Raw genomic sequence first — 14,074 nt, 5'->3', positions numbered from 1 at the left:
TTCAAAAGGCGGGTCGATTTCATGAATGGAGAGTCGTTCCAGAAATATTGAAAAAACAAAAGTTTGTGGAATTAAAACTCACTGACGACTGATACTGGTTTAGTTTTTAGGATGAAACACCTAGGTAAAAATCCTGCGTGTGGTCATGTCAAAAGGGAAAAGGCGCCATGCAAAAAAATACAGGGATGGGTTTATTGAAGAATAAACAAATTATAGGTACTCAATTGTCCGACGAGAGTGTGTCTAATGGGTGTGTATGTGTGGGGTTTAAATGTTGTCGGAGTTGAGTTCGCCAAGCTGATTGCTACATGTTTCCCAAGCAGTTGCAAATTTTGCAGTTTTGGGTTTAATTATATATCCTCTAGCCTTCTTGAGTACAGTAGAACTGTTCCAAGTGGCGTTTTTGTAACAACTGCCAACATAAGCAGCGAATGAGAGATATATTTCATTTAGCCAATCAGTCAAGGCTGGGGGAGATAGGTCTAGTTGTTGGAGAGATTCGTCTTTGATACTACCATTCCACTCCATTGGAATACAAGAGAGAGAATGGTTAGAGGGAAGTCTGACAAGCGGGGCGTTGAATTTGAGGGAACTATTGTCCCATTTTGTGTATAATGATTTGATTTCTGGGCTACACATGGCGCATGAGGTGAATACATGTTCCCAGTTGGCTTTGGTGTTGCAAATGTGGCAATTAGGGTAATCTTTTCCGAAATTTCTAAGGATTTCTGCTTTGTGCAGGTGAGCAAATAACAGTCGTTGCTGGAATGGTTTGAGTGAATAATTGTTCCAAAAGGAGATGGTACATGGATGCCAGATTCTATTATGGTCTAAGGTTCCAAGGCCAGAAATGCTCATGGTTGATCTATCACTGTTTAGCAATTCAGTTCTAGGGTCGACAGGGGTTTCGTATTCATTGACAAATGAATATCGTTCATCAATGTATTGGAGAGACCAATTATTTTGAGCAGCAATATTTTTCACGTGGTTCCAAAATGGTTCGTTAAAAGTAGTATCTTTCCAAGCAGCCAAAGCTATATTTTTGGTGATGGAGGATGAGGAATTGAATAATCTAACTGCTGTGCAAATAGGTTCAATAGAGAATAAAATAGAGGGGCGAGTAATACCAAGACCCCCAATTTGTTTGCAATTAAAAACGACTGATTTTGATAATGTGTAATCTAATCCAATAGCCTTTCTGATAAAATTAGCAACCATAATATCTGCTTTGTCTAGAGAATTCTTACTGATTCCATTGAAGCTACAGGCATATCTAGGCAATGATATAATTTTAGACATAATTGTAGTGGTGATACTGTTGAGATATAGATTAGAAGTTTTAGCTGATGCAAGTCGATTCGAGATTTTGTTGACTGGGTTATCAGAGGACCAAGAAAGATTATCCTTAAAGGTACATATACCCCCAAGGTATTCAATAGAAGTAGACGAGGCAATTGTATCCTGTCCAATAGAGACTAGGGCTTTAGATAGTTTAGATTTAGCTGTAATAGCTAAGAGCTTGCATTTCTTGGGAGCTAAAGCGAGTCCTATTTTCTTTAACTCTCGGCCGAGGCTTTTAAGAGAGGAATTCATTTCAATCTTAGTATTAGCTATCAATAAAATATCATCGGCATATAATAATAAAAGGATAGTAACATCAAATATTTGGACTCCTTTTAGTTTTTCTTGTATATTAGTTGAGGAGTTAATATAGAGATTAAACCATGCTGGACTTGAAGGGTCGCCTTGTGGGACTCCAACATTCGCATCGAAAGGGGAGGATAGGAATCCGTTAACTAGTACTTTCATAACGCTATTGGAAATCATGGATGTCAAGAGATTAATGACAGAGCTACGGAAACCATGTTTTTTGAGAATGCTGATAAATCTTTTATGGATTACTGATCCATAAGCATTTTTGATATCTAAAGCCATAGCGAATACTTCTTGTTTGTGCTGACATTTGTATGCTAGGGCAGTCCGAAGATTGATAAGGTGCTCTAATGTTGAGCCTTTTTTCATGAATCCTCGCTGAGCAGTATGGATTAAATTAGCCTCTTCAAGGATATTCATGAATTGTTTGTTGATAATAGAAGAAAATAGGCGATAGATCACAGATAATACTACTATAGGTCTAAAGTCTGATAATTTTGTAGGCATATTGACTTTGGGTAATGGGAGTAGAATACCAATACCCAATTCTTTAGGAACCATTTCACTGTCAATTGTGTGATTGATACATTTTGCAAGTACTTGGAGCGAATTGTTGTCTAGAATTTTCAACAACGGCACCGAGATATTATCATAGCCAGCCATGGAATTTTTTGTTTTAGAAATAACTTTACCCAACTCTTTGGCAGTGATATGTTGGAATTTCCATTGGGCTACAGTATTATTTTTCTTGATTTCCGGAAGGGTTTTAGTCACTTCTTGTTCTGTGTTAAACATGGCTGAAAAATGATCTACAATTATCGAGTTATGGTTACTTTGGACTACATTGAGTATAGAAGAACTGACTAATTCTTTTCTGAAGGCATAGGAGTACGGTTGTTTAGAGCTAAGATTGTTAATTCTATTCACGAAGACCCGTTTACGGTCAGCCAATAGAGATCCAATAAGCTTGTTAAGCGAGGCTTTAGCTTCCTCTAATTTAGCCTTAATATTGTTGAGGCTAAAATTATTATTCAAGAACTGGCTGGTGACAGTAGAGACATATTTACGCTTATAAAGATACTGTTTCAAATCAAAAATGATCGTCTGAAATTGTCTAACATTACGATTATCAGTAATCAGTGAAGGCTTGTCGGTGCTAGGAGAGCCATATTTCTTCACAATTTTAGCAAGGGTATTTTGGGCTTCTAAGAGAGTGCTAGGGTTGTCCATAGCAAAATCGTTATTAATTTCCTTCATCTTGGATTGCAGAGTTTTAGGATGAATAATATATTTGTTGAACTTTTCTGGGAAGTCTAAAATAGGGTTACTGGGAAAGGAGATAGTTAAAAGTTTGTGAGAATAAGCAGTAGAAACATCATCTACATTAGAATAATCATTGTGGGAAGTAATAATATGGTCCGGGCGAGAAAAACCATGAGAGTATTTGTTGCGTTGAGAGAACGAAGGTGTGTTTGGAATGGGAACAACATCAAAGAGCTTCAATTTGTCACATTGGTCAATTAATAGTCGCTCATGGGCAGCATAGGATACCTTATTGAATGTTTTAGTATTGGCATTCAAGTCTCCCAATATGACAATACGTTCACCATGCAAGACCGCTGTTTGAGCAGCAATGTTGATAATATTGAGAGCCTTATTCATGAATTCTAATTTGTTTTTGTTAGCCGGGCCATACCAATTGAAAATACGGACCACACCTAGGCATTTATGTTCCAAAATGACTTCTGATAGTCTGCCTTGAATATGCTCGATGAATTGGAGTACCTTAATAAAAGGTGACGGTTTGACAATAGTAGCAATTCCTGCTCCATTATCTCCCTCGGTGGCGTTGGAAGTATAGACTAAGTAGCCACGAAAGAAGGACCTGAAATACCATACATTCCAATAGTCTTCCGTACTGGATTTTAAATGAGTTTCCTGGATATTAAGGATATCCAGTTCATATTTTCGGGCTAGGGTAAGTAATTGAGATTGTTTTACCCAGCCAACTCCTCCGAAATTAGCAGTACCTAAATTGAAGGAGTTTCTTATAGAATGAGAGGCCATTAAAGGGAATGTCGGCCCTTCTTATGCCCACTTTTACTCTTGCGAGTAGTAGTGCCTAAGAGAGCGTTGACTTTTTGGTTAATTTCTTCAATAGCTTTGTTGATCTTATTAAAGCCTTCAGTGACCTTTTTTCCAGACCAGACAGCCATTTCCTTTGTCAATTTTTGGAGAGCTGATGACATTTCAGACATTTGTTTTTCAACAGCTTCCATTCTGTGACTGATGGAGTTGGCAACTCTAGTAGAGAATGAGAGGTTTCTGAAACTATGATTTCCAACTTGGACGAACTTGGTAATGTTATTGGTGATTTGATCCTTTTTGACACCAACAACAGCCACCTTATTAGCCAACTCGATACTCTCAATCTTGACTTTCCATTGGGAACTAATGGCACCCTTGAGTTTAGGAAGATCTTTTTCTTTACCGTTAAAGGCGATACGGAAACGAGAGATATCTGTTCTCATTTTGGAAAGCTTAAATTTCTTCAAATGATTGGCTGGTAATTCAATATTAGTACCAATAGCCCAAAACTCTTGATCATCTATCTTGCTAAAATTGATGTTGTTGATAGAAGTACCAAGAGTTGAGATAATAGAGTGCATATTAGTCTTATCTAAGTCTTTGTCGACCTTATAACGGAATGACGTTTTGACGGTTTGAGGAATCATGGTTAGCTTGGACTTAGCACCAGAAGATATTGCTTGGTTTGCCAATTTGCGCGACTTGAAGAAGAGAATAATGCACTCCAATTCACTGACAACTCTACTACCGTACAACGCATCGGCATTCATTGCGACGGTTGCAAGGACTTCTTCGACAGAGTTGGTAGTAAAGGCCACCACTCTGAAGAGTTTATGATGTCGCTTCAGTTTGGTAGAATGGTCGTCGGTCATGGCCGAGGTACTAAAAACTGAGACGCCAGAGGTTGTAGTAATATTAGAGACCTCCGGTTGCGACAACATAGGAGAGTTGCATACAGTGCTGGGTTGTATTACCGACAAATTGGCTATATTGACGGAGGACGGAGTTTCTAAAATTTCGTTTTCCATCTCCTCTCTCAATTTATCATGTGCCGATTTTTGAGCAGAGAGAGATTTGTTTGCAGTATGCGGGCGATCAGCGACCTCTTTGATAGAGGCGTGATGGCGAAGGTGATAAGTGTCTTCATCGCCGAGGGCGGTTTGGTTTTCAGACATTTTTTCGAAGACCCCAAGGCGCCATGCAAAAAAATGACTTCGTTTCTCTTGCAGCAGGGACATCATCAAGTGGTTCTGACCACTGTGAGCAAGGAACCTCTTCCGCATCATTATCATTGTGGTACAAACACAACAGACAACGATGAAAATTATTGCATCACGAAACAATATTGTTTTTTGAATAGAGGACGAGAAGAACGACTAGTGATACTAATTCCTTCGGAATTGCTGAACAACGATAGCAAAAGGAATTTGAACAAGGAGTTGGAGCCTCCACAGGTGATTTGGTATTATGGAAGTTCGGATGCTCTTAGGGTGCATAGAAAATACAAATATAGCAGCCATCAGCAAAATCCAAATATTCCAATTATTCCAAATGATGTCTGTTTATGCTCCTTTTCATCAAATGAAATCATGTTGTGCATTTTGTTGGACAATAATAGAATTGAAATATATGGTGAATCCGGAAGATCTTTCATCGTCTCTCTTCCTTTCAAAATTCACAAATTATGGAGCTTAAATAATCAAATTCTGATTATGGAACGAAAGATTTTGAGTGTAGAGCAGAAGCAAAACACAAATCCAATGATTTACTTTTTAACAAATCCACTTGATGAAGTTAAAGCATTGGCTTCCGTTATAGAGCCTTCCTCTATACCTGTAACCGCGTCAGACGACGAAGATGTGCTGATGGATGGAGAACAAACTTTTGACTACATGAAAAATGGTTATGAATCCATTCTATATCTTTATTCAGATCTTTTTATGGTCACTCATGACTCTAATACGAAGCTCATATCCCTTTATTTATTTCTCGAAGAAGGATTCCTTCAACAAATACACTGTTCAGAAAATTGTTCCGAGTATCTGCAATGTAACAATACGGAAAATTTGCAAATATCAATATTTCATGTTGATACATCTGGCAATCGATACATTTTATATATTATTATTAACAACACACTATATGCATTTGCTATAGAAAGAAATTCACAACAAGATAATTTTTTCCTATTGCCAAAATTTTCTAAACAAGACGTGGTTGCAGTTGCTGAATTTAATGACCCTCTCGTGAACGAGAAATTATTCAACGGAAATATTGATGGATGTTTACACCTAATGCTAATCTCAGAAAACTCTAGAGACATATTAATTCTCGTTTTAAATGGAGAGTACATTATGTGGAACCAATCTTTAGAGAAGGGAGTATTTAAGAAAATTGATTATGTTGTGGAAAATCGATTCTCACTTGCTTCTAGTGATTCACTATTCCGATTTTCTTTGGATATTTGCCCATCGGCTAAGCTTGTGCAAGATTGTCTCTCAGTGTTTCAAGCGGTGTTGAGTAAGGATCTCCATTGCAGCATTTTTTATGATTTCCAAATATCTAGACATGCCTCATCTCAAGAATGGGAAACTTTTTCTGCCTTAATACTGTATCTAGGGTTAAACATTGGATATCCAAAACCGCAACCTCCTGAAGATGATCCATGGAAATTAATGGAGTTTTTAGAAAATAATTCTTCTGGAAATGCATGCGATACTCGACATACGATTGACTTTTCGAAATTGCAAACGAATAGCAAAACATTGGTGGCCAATTTACCTCTTATCCTGTTTTCGTTGCATCTCCTTTATGAAAATTACAAGCTGCAAGTGACAGAATGGAGCAAAATGGAATGCCTAGCATCGTTACTTTTTGAAATAGCTACTAGTTTACAGTGGCATTCTTATTGCGAAGTGTATCAACGTGATTTTAATTATTCTCTCACCTCTAGGTCACAAACAACATTACCCAACATGACAATTGAATTGAAAAATGACAATATCAAATTTTTAAACGAATATTATGCAAATGGAGTAATGCCTCCAAATATTATTTCATGGCTAGAGGAAATTTTATTTAAAGGCTCGGTAGACAAATCATGCCTTTATCCTGTTATTTCAAATTGCAATGCGACATCTCTGAGCAAAAAAGTATGCAGATTATTTTCGTTGCTAGTGAATGGATCAGATGACGTTTATAACATTCATCAGTCATCTTCCACAACAGATGATATTTACATGGATACGAACAATTTACAGGTTCTTTCTGAACTTGCGCCTCACGAAAGAGTTGCAATTGCACTGTTACAAGAAGGATTTACGAGCATAGATCAATTGGAGTTTATTCCATTCAGCATTTCCTTGCCAATTCGAGAAGCACTGATACTTTGCAGAAATTCCAATCAACCAGTAACACGAACGACCAAATTCTGTAAATTAATTGAACGAGAAGATCTCTCAATCAACAACAACCAATCAGAAATGGAAAGACCCTTTAGAGAAAAGCAGATCATTGTCGAATTTTCAAAAATTGCAGGAGCTCTTCCGCCAGACTCATCCAGCAATTCTGCTTCCTCAGAAACTGATGAAGATATTGGGCACATGATTTGGAGTGAGGACAGAAGACTCGAACAAGTAAGCAACATGCTAGATAGTAGCAGACCTACACAAATACAAAAACATACGCTACAGCTGACAGAAGATGATCTTGATGGTTTCGATCCTAATGATGCTCCTGATTTACAACGCCACATTTTATTGAATATTAAGCAACAATTATTATCTTTTTGTATTGGAGAGGAATGCTTACACTTTCAAGCAAACGTCACATCAATGGCTCCATCTCTGGAGACACTACAGCCAGTAATGTTTTAGCTGTTCCACCCATTACCCTTACAGTCAAGCTCAAAAGAAATAGAGCAATAATGTCTATTGATATTTCTAAAATTGTTTTGGAGAATGAAATTTCTGCAAGTTGTAGCACACAATGGGCAGAGTTTCACAATGGAGTAGCCACTGGTCTCACTATTGGAACAGATTGCAAAATTACCAAAGAATGGATCATGTTTCACAAACCAAACAAAAGAGGAACCAGATATATGAATGACAGCGTTACTCATGCTGGATTACTTCTGGCCTTAGGTTTGCAAGGTCACTTGAAATGTCTTGGACCCACTGATATTTATAGCTATCTGCAACAACGACATGAAGCGACTACTATTGGAATTCTATTGGGGCTATCTTGCTCATATATTGGAACACAAGATCAGTACATTACTCGGTCTCTATCCCTGTATGTGCCTTCGCTCGTCGTCGGTATGAGCGATATGGAAATGCCAATGGAAGTTAGTGGCTCTGCATTGCTTGGCATTGGATTACTCTACATGGGTAGCTGTCATCGGTTCATGACTGAAGTTCTATTAGGAGAATTGGCTCGCCCACCAAATGATCATTCAACAAACACCCGAGAAAGTTACTCTCTATCTGCGGGATTAGCACTCGGATTGGTACATTTAGGGAAAGGTGCAACTGCAAACAGTCACGAATTGAAAATGGATCAACGATTGCTCTCGTACATGACCGGAGGTAGCAAACGTCCCGAGTTTGACATGTTTGCATTAATGGCCTCCAAGTCAAAAGCCCATCCATCTGTTAAAAGTGGACCTAACAGTTCAGAAGCAGTGACCAATACATGTTCAAGAATTAAGGAAAATGAAAAATTTGTGAATGTAGATGTCACTGGTCCAGGAGCATGCCTTGCTCTCACATTGAAATATCTTAAAACCCATGACGAGACTATAGCTTCAGAAATGAAGGTTCCAGACACTAGGTACATGTTGGACTACGTTCGACCTGATATGATTATTCTCAGACAACTTGGCTCCTCGTTAATCATGTGGAATACCATCGAGAATACTGAGACATGGATAAAATCTAAAATTCCAGATCTCTTTCGTTCGGCTCCAGTAGAATCAATCATTGAGAGCAACGAGTTATGTAAGATTTATGCTCATGTCATTTGTGGTTGCTGTCTTTCCATTGGGTTCAAATATGCTGGATCCCACGATTCCAGAGCGTTTGACTTGATTCTCAACATTGCACAACAAGCACTGAAAATGAGACTCCGACTTTTTACACAAGATTCATCCATTCCTTACTTTGTAAAATTAGACAAATTCACAACGGATAGGACAGTCACCATTTGTTTACTCAGTTTGAGTTGCATCATGTCAGGAAGTGGAAACGTGGAAGTCATTCGACTGGTGAAACAGCTTAGACAGAAATACATTTCATCTGCCAGTACACAGTATGGAGGCTATGGAATTCACATGGCATTATCCATGTCGCTTGGACTTCTCTTTTTAGGAGGAGGAAGGTTCTCCCTTTCCACCAGTGATCGTTCCATTGCTGCTCTGTTATGCTCTTTGTATCCTGTTTTCCCTCAAACAACCACTGATAATCGATATCATTCACAAGCTTTGCGTCACTTGTATATTCTGGCTGCTGAGAATAGATTATTAGAGACTGTTGATATTGACACAAAAGAAACCTGTCATGTACCCATCATCATAGAGACTACTCATGGAAACTCGTTACAAAAATTAAGTCCTTGCCTTATTCCTGAATCACATTTAATTTCCAAGATTATAACTAGCAACGAGAGATACTATCCACTCACAATCACTGAATTCCCACTCAAAAGTAACATTATTTATGTGAAGAAGAAATCTGGGTATTTAACATACAAGGATGACCCTAAAGGAATACGTTCATCGGTTCACTCGAATTTTGTTACCAATCTCGTGGATCAAAACCCAGATAATTTGGTAAAACTCTTTGAGAAAATGTCCTCAGGCTCGCACACTCACATTGCTCCATATGTGAAATATAGGATATTTGGTCACAATAGTGTCAATGGAGTGGAGGAACAAGCATTAACAACGGCTATTCAATCACTCTCTTTAAATGATTCCTCGAATGGAAATATTGCACTATTACTTTATCATTCGCTTGTGGATTCGCTCATGAATGACAGTCCAGATGTACTCTACATATTTGAACACATTCTTGAGGCGTTACGATTGATTGTGGAACCAAAGAGTTGCAGAACAACAACAAATAATTTTGAATCGACCCCTACAACGACAATCAATTCCCTTTCGAAATCTATCCATATTTCATGCTTTAAGCAATTATTTGCATACTACTCATCAAGATATCGTTTGCTAAAGCAAAGTTTGATGACAATGAGGCCACTAATTTCACCAAATTTCATCGAATGCATTAGAAATTACTTGGAAAATTATTTTGCATCTATGGATCTTATTAATTGGAACTCACCCTCCAAGAATGAGGATGTTGGCTCATTTTGCATCTACTATTCTCTTCCCTATTTGTATCTCATCCAGCAATTGGTTCAACAAAACAAGCAAAACTGCAGTGCCGAGTTGTTGATACACTCTTTAAAATCCTTCCTTCCACACTCCTCGATCCCCACAGCCCAAATTGAGCGCCTTGTTCAACATATTGTCTCTTGTTCTCAATGAGTTTATTGGTTGCTGTATTTACACACTCCGAATGACAAGAAATTGCCTTGTTGTATGCGACGAATACTGAGCCACTTGTAGCAAACTAAGTAAACAAATCTAACCATTTTCTTCCTCATTTTCTCGTCGGGATGAGCAATCGCTTGATTTAGCCACGTTGTTGCTTTTTCAACATTGGTATTCAATTCATTGTCACGAAAATACGTGGAATGAATTCTCACGGCTAAAGAGGGAGTCGTGTCAAGTGTTCCTGGTAAAATGTAATTAGCTACTCTTGTCATCTTTGACTTCAGCCATTGCTTGTGCTGTTTTTTTCCGTAAACTTGAGACAAGAGATCCCTTCTTTCACTTCTGCTGTCCCTGTTGATTTTTTCCCACTCAATGAACGCTTCCTTCAACTCGTTGGAATCCCTAATATCTACATCTATTGAGTACCGAGAATCCACTTTATGCGAATCGCTAAACTTATTCTTGAGCAACTGAATACTGCCATAAATCATTCGTATCAACTCTTGTTCAAACGGCTTAATTTTCGTTAAAATCTGTTCGTCGAATATAACATCACTTTCCAACATGTCATCGGTAAAAAGGTCCATGAAATCTAAAGAATCATATGATTTGGGGTCTTGCAGTATCACAGATCCATGCTTTACGGCATCAATGGATAGCGAAAAGAATAATGCATACTTCTTTCGGTCATTCTCTGACAAGTTATTGAGATACAAGTCGTTTGTCAACGCTGTATAGAATAAACCAATTTTTGGTGTGTATTCTATGAAGAATCTTGCTTGATCTTTTCGTGACTCTCCCACATCAGTTACTGGTTTGGGTTTTTGTGATGGTTTAACATAATCTTTAGCCAATTGTTCGTAGTCCATACGGTTAAATGGCTTGTCTAATAGCTTAATCAAATTTGGGTCTGTGAGTATACTGTATAAATCACCATCAAGGTCTCCTGAGCTAAGAAATTGATGAGGGCCTTTTTTACCTTTTAGCTTTGGAAAGACAATGGATTCTCTTACCCGATTCAAGAATTCATTTTCTATAGGAGCAGAGACGACTTTAAGCTTTAAAAAATCATTGGCATGTGCAATTGGATTTCTGAAAACAACTACATATGGTGTTGCTTTGAATTTGGAGCTTGCAATGAGGACTTCATCGTCTTGTAGAAATTCAGATTCATCAATCACTCCCTTCAGGTTCAATAGATCAGGATATTTGATTTGTCCTTGCAGCTTTTTCCCAAGTCTTATCATGCGTTCATTGATAATCTTTTGCTTGATTTTATCAATCAAAAAAGGGTTAGTCTCAAAGGTCTCTCCATTTTCAAGAGCTGCCCTAACAATCTTGGTTTCATAACCATAATCAGAGTCATCATCAATAAATATTCTCTTTAACAGATATTCTCGGTCTAGAGCTCCTTGACACAATTCGTTCAAATATTGCTTATAATTTTCCAGAAAGTACTTCTCAATTTCCTGAGGTTTGGTTGATTTTCTGCACAAGAATTTGATTGTGTTTCTACTAATATTACCAATAGACTTTGGTGATGAGACGTTCAAAACGTCAAAATAATTGTATATTCTTGACTCTGCAGCAAATTTGACAGTTGATGCTCGTATATACACTTTCACATTAGGATTAAGACGATGTTTCTTGACAAATAGTTCATTCCAAACTTTGGTAGGAATCATTTGAAACATTCCCTTAATACCCAACACTCGTCCTTGAAAGGAGGTCGTATTCTCGATTTCTTCTTGATCCATTAATATTACACCTTCACTAGTCAAACATTTCAAAATGCTTTTAAAGAATTCCTCTTCAATTGCGTTAATGCCGTCTACACCAGGGTATTCCTTGTCATCCGTGGTGCTTACATAATACTGTCCTTGCTCGAGTTGAATGTTCGATTTTACAGATGTTCCAATGTTGAGTCCAACCCTTCCGTTAAATTTCCTATCACCGCTCTTCATGGACTCTGAAAAATCTCCCAACAATTTGAAAACGTGGGGAATGTTTAAACAAGTGCAGTCAATAAAAAGAGCAGTATTTCCTGAAATACCAGAATTACTGGTGGCAAAAAAGGTGTATGTTCTTCCGTTTTCCAGCTTAATGCCGTCAATGCAAAACTTTTTCAACTTCTCCTTTTCATCAGACTCCTCTAGCTCACTTTTTTTTCGTTCTTCTTTCTCAAAGTTTCTAAGGTTGAAAAACGAGACAAATAGTAAGCATGAGCAGAGACTCATATCTCGGAATATTCTTGAAATTCTGTTGGACGATCTTTCAAAGCACATCTTGCAGTCCTTTGGTAACAATATTTGCTCACCATTTTCTGACACTTGCATCACTAATGGATACTTTTGTTCGATGAAAAGAGAGTCTTTAAACTGTTCAGATTCCACTGTGAAAAGGCCTTTGACGAGGTGCTGTTGATTGGTGATTGTCAATTGTTTTCCAAGCTTTGTATTGTTAATAAGATGTTCATAAGTGCTTGGCAGTCTTGCTTGATCATTGAGAGCGAAGGCATATGTATCATAATTAGGAAGTCTACAAGCCTCCAAATACATGGATGGTTCTGCAGCAGTGCTAGTTGAAGCAAAAGTTGCCCTAAGTTCAGAGGGAGCATCAAAATAGAGCTGAGTTGTTTGCTTACTTGACGAGTTCACCCCAGGAGTTGATTCCAAGGAAGGAGAAGAAGTCAAGATTGGAGGTGTGACCAATTCTCGAGAAGGAGGTGTTCTCGGAGGAGTGTGTGGTGATGCTTTCTGTTGTGGCACACCAGTGTTCTTACTTGGTGTTCCATGTGTGCTTGGCAAGGATGACTGGCTTTCGAAACTTGTTGGTTGCATTGGAGTATTGAAACCCTGGAAAGTTACTTGGGGACTGTTCATACCATTCAATCGATGCACCGTAGTAGGTTGTTGTTGAGAGTGGTTCTCCATCATGGTCATGGTAGGTGTTCCCACGTTGGGTAGAAGGCTCTGTTGTTGGTGTTGATACATGGACATTGGAACAGGCATCATCATGTGTGTAGTTAGTTGTGGCTGTTGTTGTACATTATTCGTTCCCAAAACACCAAATTGTGGCTGTTGTTGGTTTGTTGTTGTTGGCATCATCATCATAGATGGAGAAAACTGAGTTGGAATTCCTGCTGTTGGAGAAGGCGTATAATAGTTGTAGCTCACCAATCCTGATGAGGATAATGGAGAAGGAGTGGAAATCACTGATGGAGATGAGAGAGAGCCAACAGAAGAAGAAGAGGCAACCGATGCGGCATCATCATCACGATTCAATCCTGTTGGCTTCCGATCATACGTAATGGCAAAGGGAGCAGACAATACAGAACCGTGAGAAGCCACACAACTCCCTCCACCGCTCGTGGCCATCGTCCAATTCATGGTCTGAGCTTTCGGAACCAACAACAAGTGATAAATCTTGCTACTTCCCGACCTGGTATCTTCCCCAGTAAACTCGCCCTTTCTCAAATTGAAACGAAGTCCATCCTTGGGAACAAGAAATATTTTTCTGAAGGCGAGCAAATCGTTGCGATGGCCTCTCGTACCACAAAAGAGATCATAGTTTGAAAGATCGTTCTCATTGATTTGAGAAGGATATTGAATGATATTCCTGTGCTTGGTTTGGAGAAAACCTTGCTGCGGTTTAAAGTCTTGATCTTCGATCACACCGTTAAGAAAAATCTGAACGGAAGGAGTCAGAAGTTGACTGACTGTTTGGTTGGAAGCCGAAGGACTATGGGGGTTCAACATGCTCATGAGAATGCTTGTT

General features: G+C 38.4%; 4 protein-coding genes across 4 annotated transcripts; 2 read left to right on the top strand and 2 right to left on the bottom strand.

Annotated features, from left to right (window-relative positions):
- Positions 1 to 267: 267 nt before the first annotated feature.
- C9374_005273 (uncharacterized protein) lies at positions 268 to 4,916 on the bottom strand (the record flags this gene model as incomplete). The annotated part of the gene is made up of 2 exons (XM_044695005.1): positions 268 to 3,683; positions 3,752 to 4,916. 2 exons carry the CDS (start codon positions 4,914 to 4,916, stop codon positions 268 to 270), a joined length of 4,581 nt encoding a protein of 1,526 aa, XP_044548372.1.
- Positions 4,917 to 4,949: 33 nt separating this feature from the next.
- Positions 4,950 to 7,616, top strand: C9374_005272 (uncharacterized protein; the record flags this gene model as incomplete). Its single annotated transcript, XM_044695004.1, has 1 exon — positions 4,950 to 7,616. The coding sequence occupies one exon, from the start codon at positions 4,950 to 4,952 to the stop codon at positions 7,614 to 7,616; it is 2,667 nt and encodes an 888-aa protein (XP_044548371.1).
- A 50-nt stretch (positions 7,617 to 7,666) lies between these two features.
- Positions 7,667 to 10,288, top strand: C9374_005271 (uncharacterized protein; the record flags this gene model as incomplete). The annotated part of the gene is made up of 1 exon (XM_044695003.1): positions 7,667 to 10,288. One exon carries the CDS (start codon positions 7,667 to 7,669, stop codon positions 10,286 to 10,288), a length of 2,622 nt encoding a protein of 873 aa, XP_044548370.1.
- Positions 10,289 to 10,290: 2 nt separating this feature from the next.
- Positions 10,291 to 14,055, bottom strand: C9374_005270 (uncharacterized protein; the record flags this gene model as incomplete). Its single annotated transcript, XM_044695002.1, has 1 exon — positions 10,291 to 14,055. One exon carries the CDS (start codon positions 14,053 to 14,055, stop codon positions 10,291 to 10,293), a length of 3,765 nt encoding a protein of 1,254 aa, XP_044548369.1.
- Positions 14,056 to 14,074: the final 19 nt, after the last annotated feature.

This window comes from Naegleria lovaniensis (genome assembly GCF_003324165.1).
Source record: "Naegleria lovaniensis strain ATCC 30569 chromosome Unknown tig023, whole genome shotgun sequence".
Classification (NCBI taxonomy): Eukaryota; Heterolobosea; class Eutetramitea; order Acrasida; family Naegleriidae; genus Naegleria; species Naegleria lovaniensis.
Note: the sequence above shows the minus strand (reverse complement) of the source record. Positions and strands in the feature narration are given on the sequence as shown.